The 19,848-nt window shown below is 36.9% G+C and overlaps 1 protein-coding gene across 3 annotated transcripts in view; it reads right to left on the bottom strand.

The window, feature by feature from the left end:
* The window catches only part of TNPO3 (transportin 3), an 81,101-nt gene that overhangs the window by 49,047 nt on the left and 12,206 nt on the right, over positions 1 to 19,848 (bottom strand). For all 3 annotated transcript variants that reach the window (XM_060305346.1, XM_030853773.2, XM_030853771.2), the window contains 3 exons: positions 4,861 to 5,061; positions 3,825 to 3,898; positions 2,076 to 2,232 (listed from right to left, as the gene is read on the bottom strand). In XM_060305346.1, the coding sequence (XP_060161329.1) occupies positions 2,076 to 2,232; positions 3,825 to 3,898; positions 4,861 to 5,061 (432 nt within the window). The remainder of the gene's footprint in view (positions 1 to 2,075; positions 2,233 to 3,824; positions 3,899 to 4,860; positions 5,062 to 19,848) is intronic.

Genomic DNA, 19,848 nt, shown 5'->3' with positions numbered 1-19,848 from the left:
AACCCTTATATTGAAAACAGGAAATTTAAAAGTTAAGATTCATCCTGCCTTTCTAGTGGGTACTCAGAAGAAGGCTAATGTATATGTAGAAGGAAAGACAGAGTTAGCAAAACATTATTTTGCAAACCACAATGAAATTATTAAGGCAAGGATTATAAACTAGAATTTAACATTTGTACAAACTGCATTATATTACAAGGGGGGAAACAAACTTTATAAATGGAAGAATCAGACTACCATCATCCTAATCCAGTCAATCCTAGCATCACTAACAGAAGGTCAACCAAAAAGTATAACTTGTGATAAACTGCAGCATGAAGTATCTAACACGTTTTGTGGCCAAAAATGTTTAACCTTTTAAAATTAATCCATCAAGCCTTCCCGTCTTTCTTACCAGGGTTCTGGGAAAGAATTAAGTCCTGCAGAAAATGATCTGAGTGTCTATTTTCTCAGTCATCCTATGGATGGTATACAGGAGAAAATTCATTACAAACAATGGGTGCCTTAGGGCATTTAAGGCTTAATTCTCTTGAGGAATTCCTACTGAGTAGGGCTGCTTTAGATATAACTTCCAATTAGAGGAATTACAGAGAATAGAAAAACAAACTAAATGAAACAAAGACAAGGCAACAGAAAATCCAGGAGGTAAGAAGATGCTTTATAAAACTAGTCCAATCTCTTCAACAAATCAGTGTCATTTTGAAAAAGAAGGAGAAGAGGGGCTGTGATTAAGTCATAATAATTTGATACAAGGTATGGTTCTAGACTGGATACTGATTTGGAAAAATGCTGTAAACGCTATTTTAGGACCAACTCAGGAAATGTGAATATGGTTTAGGTATTTATTAGATGATATAAAAACTTACTGAAATAGAAAGATGAAGCTGGATGACTGGAAAAGCAGGCTGCAGAAGGGTAGGTAGGTAGAGCATATTTTCATTTGGATTTTCAAAATCTGTATATATGTTCACAGAGGATATGTGCTAAAGGATTAATAAATAGTGTGATCCCACGTGGTTTGAATGTAATTTGTTTATCTACATTTTCTATTACACTATTTCTTTAAAATGAATGGTTGATTGAAAAATACATTTAACTTAAAAAAGTTTCCAATGAATTTCTAACACCAAACTGAACACAATTTTAAACAAAATTTTGTTTTTTCAAATAAAAAGTTCTATGATGCTGAAGTACTGAAACACATTCCTGAAAAATAATCTATTATAAACCACACTGTTGAGAAAATTGAGCTGGACAATAAAGACCTAAAAATGAGATGTGAGCTAGATAATCAATTTAATACCATCTAGTAGTTCAGAAATCAGCAAAATTTTTCTATAAAGGACCAGACAGTAAATATTTTAGGCTTTGCAGACCATATGGCCTCTGTGAAAAGTACTCAATTCTGCCGTTTTAGCCCAAAATTATGGACACAGACAACATGTAACTGAATGGGCATGACTGTGTTCTAATAAAACTTTATTTACAAAAATAGGTGACCAGCCCATGGACCATAAATTTACCCACCCTGGTCTAGGGCATTAAAATTTCCACCTAATCAAAAATTAACTCTTTTTTAAAGGATGGTGTAGTATTAGCTAATCTATAATTGTGATATGGCTCAAAGGTCAAGTAAAGTCCTGTACCACCACCCTATCAAAAAATCTCAATTTATCCCTTAGAGAGGATCCTTTCCTTAAGTAAATTTATACACACTTCCCTTAGCGCAGTCCTTGATCAAGAGCCTACAGTCAGTGGCATGAAGAAGCAGAAGAGCAAGGGACATGTAATCAGAAGACCTGAGTTCAAACTCTGAATTAGCAGTAGTGTCACTCTAAAGCCTGTTTCTCATTCATAAAATGCAGAGAACACCACCCTCAAAGCATTACTTAGAAGCTCAAAAAGTACAGCTTCTGAAAGTACTTTTTAACTGTGAAGTATTATATAAATGCCACCGTATTATCATTGTCAAATTTTGCTAAGAAAGCTATTTTACAATAGTGTAATTGAATTACTAAATAACCACCAAGGCTTTTTGCCCCTAGGCAGCAACTCAGTATTTCAAACATACTCACCAATAGAGATACCACTGTACTAGAATAGAAGGCCAAATCTTCTATAATTTCTGTGCGCCGGTTAGCTCCAATTCGTAAGGAACGACTATGTACTTCTTCAGGTAACACTGTAAGGATTTCCAGCAGAAAAGGCAGAGAAGTTACATCATTGCTATATCTAGGAAAGAAAAGAGGAGAGATATAAGTTATTCAGAATGTGCACCACACTCACAATCACAGCCCCACACAATCACATAAGATAACAACAGCCATCAGAACAACCACAACAACAAAAGTAGAATTCTCACTACTGTTAAAGGGGAGAAAAATAGATATACTTTCTTGGAAAGATATCTAGAAATCAAAATTTCAACTTGCATAATAATCTTTGACCCAGCAATTCCACTTCCAGAAATTTATCTGTCAGAAAAATCTCACATATACATGTATATGCACAAGTACTTTTTTATAATAGCAAAAATACTGGAAAAATATAAAGGTCCTCCATAATTAGACAGGATAAAAAAGGTTACAGATATCATACAATGGAACATATACAACCATTATAACAAGTACCTATGTCATAACGTGAGATGTCCACAACATATTAAGCAAAAAAAAGGATATGAACATATTTTTACATACAATTGAAAAAAATACATGTGTGTGCATATTAATATATACGCACTTATTTATTTTAAAAGGCTTAAAGGGGGCTTCCCCGGTGGCGCAGTGGTTGAGAGTCCGCCTGCCGATGCAGGGGACACGGGTTTGTGCCCCGGTCCGGGAAGATCCCACATGCCGCGGAGCGGCTGGGCCCGTGAGCCATGGCCGCTGAGCCTGCACGTCCGGAGCCTGTGCTCCACAACGGGAGAGGCCACAACAGTGAGAGGCCCGCGTACCGCAAAAAAATAAAAAAATTAAAAAATAAATAAAATAAAATAAAATGCTTAAAGGGAAGTCTAGAGGGCTATATAGTCAATCACCAATAGTGGTTACTTATAAAATACAGGAATAGGAAGAGGGGAAGGTATGTACTTTTTAATTTGAAAGCTTCCATACTGCTAAAATTTTTTCAGAGTATATATTAATATTATTAATAAAAAGTTTCTTAGAACAAAAAATAAATTATCCACGTAAAGGTTTTAATGACATACTATAGTTGGTGGTAAAAAGGACATCCACTTTGCTCAAAAATAATTTCCTAACCAAATGCCAAAATGCAAGCAAATATCAAGATTATCTTGCCAAGACCATGAGGAAATACTTTACTCAAAGCAGCAAGCTCCATGTATCTAAAAATAATACTGTCCCTTTTATAGGCATGAAATAAACCCCAATTGGTAAGAATGTATACTCATAACAACTTTCAATTTAATATAATCTTAAACATTCTGACAATGTTTTTATAAAAACCACTGATATGACAGTGCGAGTGATCCACAAGGCAATGAAATACGTTGTTGTAGTTAATTCAAGAAGCGTGTGTGTGTGCGTGTAAACTATGAAGTTCTTTTAAGTCGTTGCAGTTAATTCAAGAAGCGCATGTATGTGTGTGTGTGTAAACTATGAAATTCTTTTAGGTCCCACATGACATATTTCTGTAGTATTTAAATTTTAAATGATTTTCTTTTAATCTAACAAAGGTTAATAAATAATTCTACGTTAAGAGTTTGGGGGGAATAGGCCAAATGTCTAGCTATTGCTAACAGATTTCTCTGTGTTAGGTTAATGGTAAACGCTAGCATATAGTCAATACAAGTTACTTACTTTTCTACCAATGTTTGTACACATCCCTTCCAGGAAGGCATCTGTAGAGCAAGGTCTGCTATTGCTAAAGCCAGCTGAGTAAAAAGAGATTAAAGAAATGAATAGACAGATGAACAGAAATAGAGTTAGCATCAATATTAACTGGAAAGCAAAGAAACTAAATTTCTTCCAAACAATATGACAACTAAAACTGTGACACCACCCTCCTTCTCACTCCCACAGCTACGTATCATGTAAATTCTTCTGGGTTAACTACAAATTGCTGGGATTTAAAAGTTAACCTTTAAAAATGAAAAACCAAACCAAAAAAATAACAAAAAAAGTCAGAAAGAACAGACTATAGATTTTCCTCAGAATATATCAATACTTACTTTTATTTGGCAATACCACAGAACTTCATGGACATATAAATTATACTCTGCCAAAAAGCCAAAGCTACTGACAAAGTCAGCCCTTTGACTCACTCCTCAAGTAATGGATTGCCATTTCCCTTCTCTTCATGTCTTATCTTGAAGGCTTATGCAAAAGCCTACTTCCCCTGCAAGAACACTTCTACGCCAAGCAGAGAACACATGTGAGTACGTACTCACTAAAGCTTCTAGTTTTCCTTTCTAATGTATTTCCCTACCTAAGGTGGAAAGGCCAGATGCTCTAGTTCACCACTTCATTCATGAGACTTTTACTAGCCAATCAGTCTAGAAAGGATTTTTTTTAAAAGACAGGTATGTAGACTTCTGACCCAGGACAGTACTTTACCATCTACAATTTTAACAGCGGAGTGTGTGTGTGTGTGTGTGTGTGTGTGTGTGTGTGTCACCTCCCCCACTTTTTGGTACTCTAGTTTGGTATCAAATGAATTCTAAGATGAATACAAAGATTTAAATATTCACTTTCTATTCACCTATAAGAATATAGCAATGAGTCTGTAAAAAAGTTAACATCACTTCACATGGGCTAGCAAGCAATGTCAATCAAAATTAACTTGATAAATCCAAATGGTCTTACAAATTTTCCTAATGAGAAGCATAGGATTTACCTGAGTTACAATGACAGGTGACAAGTCTTTCAAGTTCTGGATATGGGTTAGTAATGAGTCCCGTAAAGAGGCATGAGAGTCTGTGGGGAGTTCATAAAATGAGGTCTGAATCTTCATTTTCATGGTCTGTGCAGCAAAATAGCATGATTCCACATCTTGCCGGATCTGTAACAACTGGTCTGAAATCTCCCATGCATGAACCTGAAAGTAGATCAGACAAAAAAAGAGTCTTAAAAACTACTTTTCTAAACAACGTTTATGCCATACAACCTCAATACATACACAAACTTATTTAGACCAAAGTATAATGAAAGAAAAATCTGACAAGCTAAATTGCCCACTAATTCAGCCAAAACTTCACACTACGGTATATATTTATAGGCCGTGCTCAACAAAAGTATTACCTAAAATCTTCTAATTGTAGGAAGGCATGACAGTTATCAACTGAATAAACAGATCTAATCCTGCTGACTAGAATTATTAATTGTGTAGGGGGGAGAGTATAAAGAAAAATGTCCCAAAAGTTTCTACTAAAACTAAAATGTCACTGTATAGCTTCCAACCCTAATCTATAGGTTGGATGTTTCTTCTCTTTTCCACTTAAAATAAGTAAGCTTTTGTTCACTCTAAGAATTGAGTCTGGAAGATATTTTAATATATCTATAAGTAGGAGAATATATTTCATATTGGTCTCAATAGGCCTACATTTCAATCTTTAGGACCTGACTAAAACTACAAAAACTATTTCACATACTTCAGTTATTTTCTAATGTTTTTATATTTGGCACAGTACTGTATATGCGACTAAAATCATTTCCACAGGAGCATCTATGGAAATAATAAAGAGAGCAAAAGCATAGAATTTGGTCTCTAACAGCTAGTAACAGTTATAAAACAAAGCCTTATTTTGAAAGATAACTTTTGGAACAAACTCATGCAGTATAAAGTAGGCAACTAATTAACAAGCGATAAATTCTAATGCAATTCTATACCAAACTGCCTCTTCATGGGAGTGGGAGCAGGCTAAAATGGGCTGTTAATAATGGACTGAAAATCTTTTTCAATCCCAATTCAGGAACAGAGCCAACTGTAAAGAAAGATCAGAGATTTACCTACTCAATTTCTTATGAAGATAGAGCACTTCACAAGTAATACACAATGATTCTTCAAGATCTTTCCAAAGATAAATGGCAAGTCAAGGAAATGGCCTGTATGAGCTCCCAAAGTAAACTGAAAAGACTCAGTTCCCAAAGACTCAGTTCCCAAAGTAAACTGAAAAGACTCTAAAACTCACAATGATAAATGACATAAAACTTAGCTTTAATCAAGTAATAAGTTGGTGAAAAAACAAGCATGAAACATTAACTTCCTTCTAGATAAAATGTATTTATTAATTTTTTGTCGTTTTTACCCCTAGCATACTGTCACAAAAAATCTTCCAAGCCACAGTTTTTAGCCATTCATTATCTAACCAGTAACCCAAGCACATCTACGATTTAATATGCCATCAAAATATACCTCCCTCAAATTGATACTTTAAAATATAATAGCAAATAAGCAGCCTTGGAATCACCATAAATGTCCTCATAAAAACAGAGCAACTAAAGAGCAAAACCAAAGCACTACAGACATTTACAACAAAACTAGGTATTATCTAATTATCTCCAGGAACCCCAAAATATAAGTGGATGGGGACAAGCCAGTGACATCTGTAAGACCTGTTTCAACTTCAGTAAAAGGCAGAAGCAGAGGGAAACAATAGGGTATCTAATGGATCTAAGAGCAGAGAATATCAAAAGAGTCAACAGGTATTCACTAGAAAGCACAGGGAATGAATCTGTAGATGAAAACAGAAGAGGTTTTGCCCAATCCAAAAGCAAATGAGTTAAAGAGGCCTATGCAAGGTCTAAGGAGATGGAACAATCTAGCCTCTATAAACTCTTAAAACTGAAAAGTGGGCTTCCCTGGTGGCGCAGTGGTTGAGGGTCCACCTGCCGATGCAGGGGACACGGGTTCGTGCCCCAGCCTGGAAGATCCCACATGCCGCGGAGCGGCTGCGCCCGTGGGCCGTGGCCGCTGGGCCTGCGCATCCGGAGTCTATTGCTCCGCAACGGGAGAGGCCACAGCAGTGAGAGGCCCGCGTACCGCAAAACAAAACAAAACAAAACAAAACAAAAAACTGAAAAGCCAGGGCAGGGCCCCAAACTGAGGAGAAACTGCTGTGAAAAGTCAATTCTATACAGGACAAGTACAACAGAGACAAAGGAAAAAAAGGAGAAGGTAATAACAAAGCTCGGAAATCTTAGAAATCAAACTACCATATCTGTAAATACTATCTGAAAACAAGAGAAAAGGAAGCTCTATGAAGTTGGGAATACTATCCTTAACTATGCCTCCTTCCAAAAGTTCAAAAAACTAATTTCACAAGAAATAAGCTCAAATAAATAAGCTCAAATAAACAAGCTCAAATAAATAAACTCAAATGCCATATGTATAGCAACTGGGGGCCGGTGCGGATAATGAGAAGAATAGCACGCTTACGAAGAAAGTAGGCCAGAAAAACATTTTAAAAACTAGCCTAGGAGCTTATCTGGTGGCACAGTGGTTAAGAATCCGCCTGCCAATGCAGGGGACATGGGTTCGAGCCCTGGTCCAGAAAGATCCCACATGCTGCGGAGCAACTAAGCCTGTGCGCCACAGCTACTGAGCCTGCGCTCTAGAGCCCACGAGCCACAACTACTGACGCCCACGCACCTAGAGCCCATGCTCCGCAACAAGAGAAGCCACCGCAATGAGAAGCCTGTGCACCGCAACCATGAGTAGCCCCCGCTCATGGCAACTAGAGAAAGCCCGTGTGCAGCAATGAAGACCCAACACAGCCAAAAGCAATAATAAAAATTATAAATAAATAAAAACTAGCCTAAAGTCCAAAGGACATAGGAGCCAACTGAAAAAGCTCCCAATGGCCTAAACTAGAAAACCTGGGAGTAACAAATTATGACAGTATTGGATTATAATTCAAAAATAAAACAATATCCATGAGTCCATACTGATGTAAATAACAACTGAATAAATAACTGGGGAGAGGTTATTTGCAGGATATAAGACATCTTTTTTAACAGAAGAATGCTAGTTAATAAATGTGGAAGGAATGAGGGAAACAGAAAATCACCACCATTAGAACACATCAGAAATATCTGCTACAAGCAAGATTCATGGATAAATGATAAAATACAACAAACCATCTCCCCAAAATATTCATTGGTTACTGTGGTGGTTTTAATATATGTCCACATATTCTTTAACACTTACCATTAAGAACTCTGACTACTCTAGTAGAGAGACAACATGGAGACTTTGCTGGAGAGACAATGTAAAGAGACCTAACACTACACGGAAAGCAAGTGGAGCCCAGTTAAGTCAAGCCTTCCAGCCATTCCTACCAGAGTGTCAGGCATGTAAGTGAAGCCATCTTAGAACCTCCAGACCACCCATCCACCAAATGGATGCCTCTTGGAGCAGAATCATTCACAGAGCCTTGCTCAAAAATTTCCTCAAATTCATCACCAAAAGGACAAGAGGATCAAATCTGCATCTCATTAAGCCTCTGGATCTAGGAGGTAATTTGCAGGAAATAAAGGGGAAAGCAGAACTGCATCCTAACTATGTAATCAACAAAATCAAGACTGTAGGAAACTCAACAGGTCAAAAGGCCCAGATTCCTCAACACAACAGGGAGAGAAAGAACCTGCAGATTAAAAGACACTCAAAGACCTACCTTAATTCACCAAGTTATACATTTGTTTTGTGTGGTTTTTCTGTATCTGTGTTTAAAAAACAAAATTTAGAACAAACAAAACTCAATATTGCCTATTAAATTAAACTAGTATGAAGTCTTTCTCCCTAGTGAAATCTAACTGTCAACCCACCAGGTCAGAACCTTTGTGAAAAAGTTCATTGATTGTACAGTGTCATGTTGTGCTTTAATTTGAATGGCAGAAACCAGCAAAAAATACCAATTATATCATTCTTATTATCTGTCTTTCTGACAAACATTTCTATCTCCTTAAAAGTAAAGATCTCAAAAATGAAGGGCAGAACCAAAAGTCAAAACAAAACAAAACAAATATTTCCTTCTGCGGAACTATTAACTTGGGTGTAGGGATGCAAAGAAGATTTCTTTTTCAAGCACCTTTGATGATGTTTGAAATATTTTTTAACGTGTCCTTTGGAACTGTCTTTAAAAATAAATATAGATTTGTAGCCCTAATATAGAAGTATCTCCAAGATATACATTTAAAAAACAAAGATGCAGATGATATCATAAAATCCTTTTTGTAAAACTTTAAATTACACTTTTTTTTTTGGAAAGCATAGTGAAGCTTTTTAACATACAGGAATTAGTTTTATACCTGAAGCCTTAGCATTCATAGCATTCATCAAGTGTTTCAACTTTGTTTTTACCACACTAGCTGGCTGTACACCAATCTTCCAGCCAAAAAAAAGTAGAAAAAAATTGATTAAATATCAAGAAGAACTTGTTTGAAGACATCAGAACTACCAAGACATCCAGAACATGAGGCCACAGATTCCAGAGAGTTCAGCCTAATATGTGGCTCCACCTTTCTCCACAAGGAATTTGCCTGTTTGAAAGTAGAAGACAAGAGGCTAAAAAGCTGAAGAGATTTGGGCAGTCACACGAGACTGGGGAGATGAAAAGTAGAATTCAGAGCCTGCCAAGGAAGAGGGGGCCTGGAAAATAGTCCAGATTTTCAGCTGGGACCCAGTGCAGGAAACAGGAAATGTACCTCAAAAAGGCTGAAACTTCTCCAGGATACACTAGATGTTAGGCCACAAAATAAGTCTTAATAAATGCAGAAAGACTGAAATCACAGAAAGTATGTTTTCCAATCAAAAATGAAATGCAACTAGAAATTAACAGATGGAAAACTGGAAATTTCACAAATATGTAAAAATTAAATATCAATTCTTAAACAACCAATGGGTCAAAGAAGGGAAATTAGAAAATATTTTAAGACAAATGAAAATGGAAATACAACATACCAAAACTTGTAAGATGCAGTGAAACAGTGTTAAGAGGGAAATTTATAGCTATACATAAACACTTAAATTAAAAAAAGAAAAATTATCTCAAATCAACAACCTAACTTTATACCTTAAGGAACTAGAAAAAAAGAAAAAACTAAGCCCAAAGCTAGCATAGGAAAGCAAATAATAAACATTAGAGCAAAGATAAATAAAATACAACACAGAAAAACCATGATTTGATTCTTCAAAAAGATCAACAAAATTGACAAACCTTTATCTAGATTTTAACCAAGCAAAAAGAAATGAAACGAAGGTGGGGACATTACTACTAACTTTACAGAAATAAAAAAGATTACAGGAAATACTATGAACTGTACACCAACAAACTGGATAATCCAGATGAAATGGACAAATTCCTAGAAACATACAATGTACCAAGACTGAATCCAGAAGAAACAGAAAATCTGAATAGACTATATTACTATACTTAGTGAACAGACTGAATCAGTAATCAAAAACTTCCCAACAAAGAAACGCCCAGGATCAGACGGCTTTACTGGTGAATTCTACCAAACATTTAAAGAAGAATTAACACCAATCCTTCTCAAATTCAACCCAAAAATTGAAAAGGAGGAGTAAACATTTCCGAATTCATTCTATGAGGCCAGGATTACCCTGATACCAAAGGCAGACAAAGATACTACAAGGAAAAAAAAACCCTACAGGGGCTTCCCTGGTGGCACAGTTGTTGAGAGTCCGCCTGCCGATGCAGGGGACACGGGTTCGTGCCCCAGTCCGGGAAGATCCCACATGCCACAGAGCGGCTAGGCCCGTGAGCCATGGCCGCTGAGCCTGCGCATCCGGAGCCTATGCTCCGCAACCAGAGAGGCCACAACAGTGAGAGGCCCGCGTACCGCAAAAAAAAACCCAAAAAACAAAAAAACACCTACAGACCAATATCCCTTATGAATACTAATGGAAAAAAAACTTCAAAAAAATAGTATCAAACTGAATTCAACAGTGTATTAAAGAATTATACACCATGACCAAGTGGGATTTATTCCTGAAATGCAAGGGTGGCTCAACATACAAAAATCAAACAATGTAATGCACCATATTAACAGAATAAAGGGGGGAAAACCACATAAATATCTCAACTGATGCAGAAAAGCATTTGACAAAAGCTATCACCCTTTCATGATAAAGACACTCAACAAACTAGGTAAAGAAGGAAACTGTCTCAACGTAGTAAAGACTACATATGAAAACCCCACAATGAACATCATATTCAATGTTCAAAGACTGAAAACTTTTCAAAACTCTGTAAGATCAGGAACAAGACAAAGATGCCCACTTTTGCCACTTCTATTCAGCATAGTACTAGAAGTTCTAGCCAGAGCAATTAGGTAAGAAAAACAAATAAAAGGCATCCCGATTGGACAGGAAAAGGTCAAATGATGACTGTTCAGGTACGACATGATCTTATATGTAGATACCCCTCCAGATTCCCCAAAACCTGTTAGAACTCATAAACGAATTCATCAAAGTTGCAAAATACAAAGTCAACACCCCCAAATCAGTTGTTTTTATATACTGACAATGAACGATCTGAAAACGAAATTAAGAAAACTGCATATACAACAGCTTCCAAAAAGAACAAAATAGTCAGGAATAAAGCAAGCTGTACACTGAAAACTATAAAATACTTGTGAAAGAAATTAAAGAAGACACTAATAAATGAAAAGACATCCTGGGTTCAAGGATTAGAAGACTTACTACAGTTGTTAATACTATCCGAAATGCTCTACAGAGTCAATGCAATCCCTATCAAAATCCTAAGGACTTATTTTGCAGAAAGAGAAAAATTCATCGAAAAATTCATATGGAATCTCAAGGGGTCCCAAACAGCTAAGAACAAAATTGGAGGTCTCATATTTCCTTGATTTCAAAATTTATTATGAAACCACAGCAATCAAAAGAGTATGGTACTGGCATAAAGACAGATATATAGACCAATGGGAAAAAACAGAACACCAATAAATAAACCCTCGAAAATATAGACAAATCATCTTCAACAAGGATGAGAAAACTATAAGATGGGGAAGGGAGAGTCTCTTCAATGAATACTGTTGGGAAAAGGAATATCCATAGACAAAAGAAAGAAGTGGACTCTCATTTTACACCATATACAAAAATTAGCTCACAATGGATTAAAGACCTAAATGTAACACCTGAAGCTATAACTCCAAGAAGAAAGCATGGGGGACAAGAAATTTCATGATACTGGGTTTGATGATGACTTCATGGATATGACACCAAAACCACAAGAAACAAAAGCAAAAATAAAACAAATAGGACTACACCAAACTCTAAAAACTTCTGCGCAACACAAAATCCAGAGTGAGAAAGCAATCTATGGAATGGGAGAAAATATTTGCAAACCATACATCTGACAAGGAGTTAATATCCAGAATACACAAAGAATTTCTACAACTCAACAACATAAAAACCAATAACCCAATTTTAAATTGGGCAAAGGGCTTGAAAAAAAACATTTCTCTAAAGACAGTATAAACATGGCCAACAAGCACAAAAAGATGCTAACATGACTAGTCATCAGGGAAATGTAAATCAAAAGCACAATCAGATATCACTTCATACCTGTTAAGATGGCCACTATCAAAAGAAACCAGAGGGCTTCCCTGGTGGCGCACTGGTTAAGAGTCCGCCTGCCGATGCAGGGGACACGGGTTTGTGCCCCGGTCCGGGAAGATCCCACATGCCGCGGAGCGGCTGGGCCCATGAGCCATGGCCGCTGAGCCTGCACGTCCGGAGCCTGTGCTCCGCAACGGGAGAGGCCACAGCAGTGTGAGGCCCGCGTACCGCAAAAAAGAAAAAAAAAAAAGAAAAAGAAACCAGAAAGTAAGTGTTGGTGAGTATGTGGAGATATTGGAACTCTTATGCACTGCTGATGGTAATATAAAATAGTGCAGACACTATGGAAAACAGTATGGAGGTTCTTCAAAAAATTTAAAATGTAACTACCATGTGATCCAGCAACTCCACTTCTGGATATATACCCAAAAGAATTGAAAATAACATCTCAAAAAGATATTTGCACACCCACGTTCACTGCAGCATTATTCACAAAAGCAAAGAGGTGGAAGCAAACTAAATGTCCTTCAATGGATGAATGGATAAAGAAAATGTGATACATACATGGAATGGAGTATCCATTCAGTCTTAATGGATTATCACTTAGTCTTAAAAATCCTGTCATGTGCTGCAAAGGCATAGATGAACCTTGAGGGTATTGTGCCAAGTAAAATACGTCACTCATAAAATGGCAAATGCTGCATGATTCCATTTACATGAGCTATCTAAAGTAGTCAAACTCAGGGGCTAGGAGGAGGAGGTGGAGAGTTGTTCAGTGGATGCAGAGCTTCAGTCATGTAGGATGTGGGGGGCTCAGGGGGATCCGCTACACAACATGCATGTGGTCAACAATATTGCACTGTATGCTTGCAAAATATTGCTCTGTACACTTGCAAACTGTTGGGAGGTTGAATTTCATATTTTGTGTTTTTGCCACCAAAAAAAAAAAAAGTTTAGTACTGGCATAAAGACAGACACAAGACCACTGGAACAGAATAGAGAGCCCAGAAATGAATCCGTGCATATATGGTCAAGTGATTTTCAACAAGAACAGAATATCATATACAAAAATTAACTCAAAATGGATCAAAACTTAAATGTAAGACCTAAAACTATAAAACTCATGGGGGGAAAGCTATATGTGCATTAAATTTGGCAATGATTTCTTGGATCAAAAGCACAAGCAACAGGGAATTCCCTGGTGGTCCAGTAGTTAGGACTCTGTGCTTCCAATGCATAGGGCATGGGGTTCAATCCCTAGTCAGGGAACTAAGATCCTGCATGGCACAGAGCAAAGACAAAAAAAAAAAAAAAAAACAAAACACAAGCAACAAAAGTAAAAACACATAAATTGGACTACATCAAAATTTCAAACTTCTATTCATCATTAAAAGATATAATCAGTATGAGAAGGCAACCCACAGAGTGGGAGAAAATATTTGCAAATGACGTATCTGATAAGGGGTTAATATTCAGAATACATAAAGAACTACTACAACACAACAACAACAACAAAACCAAACAACCCAATTTAAAAATAGGCAGAGGGACTTCCCTGGTGGTGCAGTGGTTAAGAACCCACCTGCTGACGCCAGGGACATGGGTCCAAGCCCTGGTCTGGGAAGATCCCACGTGCCACGGTACAACTAAGCCCGTGCACCACAACTACTCAACCTGCGCTCTAGAGCCCGCAAGCCACGACTACTGAGCCCGCGTGTCACAACTACTGAAGCCCTCGCACCTAGAACCCGTGCTCCACAACAAGAGATACCACTGCAATGAGAAGCCCGCGCACCACAATGAAGAGTAGCCCCCGCTCACTGCAGCTAGAGAAAGCCTGTGTGTAGCAATGAAGACCCAATGCAGCATAAAATAAAATAAATAAAATAAAATAATTAAAAAAAAAATAGGCAGGGACTTCCCTGGCAGTCCAGCAGTTGAGACTCCACACTTCCACTGCAGGGGGCATGGGTTTGATTCCTGGTCAGGGAACTAAGATCCCACAGGCTGCAACATGGTCAAAACAAACAAAACAAAAAATAAAACAAAAAAAAAAACCCCAAGTGTTGATGAGTAGAGAAATTGTAACAATGCACATTGCTAGTGGGAATGTAAAATAGTGCAGCCAATATGGAAAATAGTATGGCAGTTCCTCAAAAAATTAAAAATAAAATTACCAAATAATAAGCAGCAAGAGAGAATCAATTCATCACATTCAAGTGATCCTTGATAAGATTTTGGACAGATTTGTTATCAGAAACTTTGAAGTTCAGAAGGCAGTGGGCTAATATATTCAAAGTGTTAAGAGAAAAAAAAAAGCTGTCAGCCAAGAATCCTATACCTGGCAAAACTGTCCTTCTAAAGTAAGGCAGATTAAGACATTTCCAGACAAACAAAAGATAAGGGAATTTGTTACCACTAGACCTGCACTGCGAAAAAACGTTATGAGTAGTCCTGAAGGTTGAAATGAAAGAACACCAGCTAGTAACTTAGCTATAAGAAGAAATAAAGATGTCAATAAAGGTAAATAAATGATTCATTATAAAAAAAAAAATTACCACATAATGCAGCAATTCCACTTTTGGGTATATAGCCAAAACAATCAAAAGCAGGGACTCAAACAGATATTTATACACCAATGTTCATAGCAGCATATTTCACAATAACCAAAAGTTGAAAACAACTCAAATGTTCATTGACAGAAGAATGGATAAACAAAATGTGACATATACATACAGTGGACTATTATTCAGCCTTAAAAAGGAAGGAAGTACCATTACATGCCATAACATGGATGAACTTTGAGGACATTATGCTTAGTAAAATAAGCTTGACACAAAAGGACAAATATTGTATGATTCCACTTACATGAGGTACCTGAAGTAGTCAAATTCATAGAGACAAAGTTAGAATTTTGGTTGCCAAGAGTTGATGGGAGGGAGAATGGGCAGCGTTATCATTTAATGGGTACGAAGTTTTACTTGTAGAAGATAAAAAAATTCTGGAGATTGCTTGTGTTGGTGGTCATAAAACAACGTGAATATACTTACTCTCACTGAGTTGTACACTTTAAAATAGTTAGAATGGTAAATTTGATGTCATGTATATTTTACAAAAAAGAAACACACAGTTTAGAATCTGCTCAATCCCTTCACAAACTAAAGGGATCTGGTCCTATCATATAGACCTGCCAGAAGCAAAAGAAATTACCTCAGGGGAAAAACATCATTTATTATCTCTTCAACTTTTCATAAACAATATATCCAGTATTTATCAAATGAAAGCAAAAAAGGGAGGGTTGGGGGTGGAAAGAGACAATAGAAAATAACCTATCTAGATAACGGAATTATCAGATGAGGACTAAAATAACTGTGATGTCTCAACCAAAATGATAAAACTTAACATCACCAATAATGGGACAAAGAGATTTTAAGTGACTCTTGATGTGATTCACTGAAAACAACAATTTTTCGTTCATGTAGTATTTTTCCAAAAACTGTTTAAGTTGAATATAATCATGAGGAAACAACCAGACAAAGCAAAATAGCGAGTCGGTCATATTAAAAACAAAGACAAAATGGGCCTGGATCCTGGATTAGGGAAAGTAAAATTTTTAAAAAGCTAGAAATCTGGGGCTTCCCTGGTGGCACAGTGGCTGAGAGTCCGCCTGCCGATGCAGGGGACACGGTTTCATGCCCCGGTCCGGGAAGATCCCACATGCCGCGGAGCGGCTAGGCCCATGAGCCATGGCCGCTGGGCCTGCACATCCGGAGCCTATGCTCCGCAACGGGAGAGGCCACAACAGTGAAAGGCCCGGGTACCACAAAAAAAACAAGCTAGACATCTGTAACTGAAACAACTGGGAAATTTGAATATGAACTGTATATTAGATAATATTATTGTATATCAATGTTAAATTTCTTTAATGTGACAATGGTTTTAGTTTAGTAGAATGTCTTTGTTCTTACGAGCTATACGTCAAAATGTTTAGGGGTACAGCATTATAAAATCTGCAATTTACTTCCAAAAGGTTCCAAAAGGGAGAGAAAGAAAGAAAAAAGAGAGAAAGCAAATGGGAACAGGCAATTTGAGAAGGGCTTATCATGAATCAGTGTTCACTATACAATTCTTTCAAGTTATGAATTTTTCAGAATAAACAATTGGGAAAAAATAAATAGCTGATTAACGTATTCAAGAAATTAGAAGACGAATTGGAATTTGCATTAAGAAATGGAATCTAAAAAAAAGAATCAAAGGGAAATTCTAGAACTGAAAAATACAGTAACTGAAATTAAGACCCAAATGGAAGGGCTGAATAGCAAATCAGACAACTGAAGAAAAGATTACTATGCTAGAGAATAGGTCAATAGAAAACAAGACCTGAAGCACAAACTCAAAAAAGAATAAAGGTAAAGAATAGGAAGAATGCAAGTGACATATGGGACATAGTGAAAAAGTCTAACAAACATGACTGAAATCTCAGAAGGAAAAGAAAAAAATGGGACACTATTTAAACATAATGGCTGAGGAATTTCCAAACTGATAAGACAACAAGCCACAGTTTAATAAACTCTGTAAACCCTAAGAATAGGAAAACCAGACCTAAGCACATCAAATAACACTGCTAAAAAACTGCTAAAGACAAAAAGGAAAATCTTAAAGGCAAGAGGAAAAAACATGTATTACCTTTAAAGGAACAATTAGACTGATAGCTGACTTGCCAAAATAAAAAATGGGAACCAAATATCTTCAAAGTACTGGAAGAAAATAATTGCCAATTGGTTACTTATACCCAGCAAAAAAATCTTTCCAAAATGCAACAAAATTAACACACTTTGGGACCAAAAGAAAAAAAATAAAAGGAGAGAGTTCATTACCAACAGAGCAAAGAAAATACTAAAGGGTGTTCTTCAAGCAGAATGAAAATAATTCTGGATAGAAACATGGAAATCAGGAAGGAATGAAGAGTAATGGAAAGTCTAAGTATGTAAGTAAATCTCTGTGAACACTGACTATATAAAGCAACAATATCTTGTAGGGCTTAAAATAAATGAATCTATATACCTGAGAGGAATTTCACATTCTCCTAAGATGCAGAAAGTGGAAAAGAACATTGCTTTGGAGTTAATAAATAAATGCAAATAAACTACAAAGTAACTTTTCTTAAATGCATCAGAAAGCTGAGGTCCCAGGACAACCAAGTAGACTGAAATCTAAAGAGACCTCACCAAGTGTTGGCTCATCTGTGGCAGAACAAAGAAAAGAGATATGGGGCACCAGATGACCAGGTAATAAAAATTCAATTAAAATTATTAACAAATTGATTTTAAAAATTGTGTATGTGTGGGCTAGTATGTACATATAAAACCCATGGGACTCTTGGACACAAGGGGAATTCACAACCACCTACAGGCTCTTATCCACACACCTCCACCAAATACTCAGGAGAAAGAATGGGGGTAGGGCAGGAGACCAGAGAAAACCTCTTTGGTGGTACAGTCTTGGAGGACAGGAGTAGCCACAATAGCAGAAAGGACACAAAAAGCTCTGACTAGACCCTTCTCCCCTACTGAACAAAAGCCTTAACTGGTATGGGAAGGGCAGCAAATGATGTTACCCTCAAGGCTTATAGGTTAAGTAAGACCCATTGCTGTTGCAGTAAGGGTAAAGGAAAAACACCTCTACCCTTAAAGGACAGGGCATAAAACCGTCTTGAGCCCATGATACTATAACAGTAACACCACAGAGGTCTCCTACCACTGAAGGAAGGGCAAAAAAAATTTATCCTGCACAAGATCTGCCAGATGCAAGGCAGAGCATGAATGCCACAGGGGAGGACAGAATAACTGAGAAAGCCCCACCAATGAGAACACTGGACACTGGAACTGCTAAAGACTACAGTAGACAAGGGCAACAGAGAATGTTACTGTCCCCCACTCCCCCAAACAAACAAACAAATGCTAAACACATCATATTCAAACTCCTGAAAGCCAGAAATAAAGAGAAAATATTGGAGGAGTAATCCTTTTTCCTTACTACCAAGGTACCCTTGACTGTAACAGCTCAATTGTAGAACTTTATATTGTAATTATTTGGGCCTTTATTCACCTTTTTTAATAGACTGTAAGCTCTTGAAAAGTAAAGAACCTTAATTATTTCTGCCTCTCTCAAAATCTCCTGGCCATAGAGCCATTTAAACAAATATATTTTAAATTATTAAATATGAAGCAAAATGACAAGATACTATCATCTCATAAATCTATAACACCTCTTTGTTTTCCCAAACATGAAGCCCATTCTTTTACTAGGTAGCTGAGATACTTACTGGATTGGGAGTAAGCTATAAGAACAGAATCCACAATGTTTAGAGAGAGAAAGGGCAAGAAAAAACAAGGAATCCAGTTTACAGATAAAGAAAACAAAGGCCCTGAAAGGACCTTTTTCATTCAGAGTCCTCATTTGTAGAACTTTACTTGCCTTACCCAGTTGGAGCCTTGGTTCTGTTTTGTTTTAAATATATATTTTGCTTTAGCAATGAGAAGCAGCTCAATATTTTCCTATTCTTAAATCGGAAGATTTAAGAATCTCAGAAAAATTTCAGTGAAGGGAAACTTAAAGTCTCCCCAAAATGGGAGTCTTTTCTGGAATGACCTTACTTTAAAATATTACCAGTATTTCTGAAATAGAAAAAAAAAAGGAGAATAGCAGGTAACCCCAGGCAACTAAACCAAATATAAACTTTGCATCTTCTAACGCTCATTATGTTATCATAGTTTTCTGTTTTTTAACTAAACTAAAATATAGATGGCAGCTAAATGTATTTCCTAGGACAATTCTATGAGGAATCGGTCTTAGGAAAATTCCCATACTGCTCCTTGTGTAAATGTGTCAAGTAGAACCGAAGTGAAAAAGAACTGTCTTCTCATTTCAAGCATCCTTATTTATCTTGATGCTGCCTCACCCACTGGTCAAATGTGCCTCTCTTCAAATATTTGTCTTTTGGAACAAGAACGAAATACAAAACTGACCTCTAAAGAAACCTGGGAAACTTGAATATCACAGTCTACTAAGTAAACTGTCAGTGAAAAATTACCCAGGATGATACTGCCAGTACTATATATTAAGCGGTCATAATTTGTCCCTTTATTTTGAATTCCAGGAGGGTTTAAGAATTGTTGGCGTCCAAAAAACAAGTAATCCTGTTTTGATCACTGAATCATTAAGAAAATGCAACCAAATCCTGATACCTCAGATACTGTAGTACATTGCTCACTGTTCTTCCCC

The sequence above is a fragment of the Globicephala melas genome, chromosome 9 (assembly GCF_963455315.2).
Source record: "Globicephala melas chromosome 9, mGloMel1.2, whole genome shotgun sequence".
Taxonomy (NCBI): Eukaryota; Metazoa; Chordata; class Mammalia; order Artiodactyla; family Delphinidae; genus Globicephala; species Globicephala melas.
This window is presented reverse-complemented; position numbering and strand designations above follow the sequence as displayed.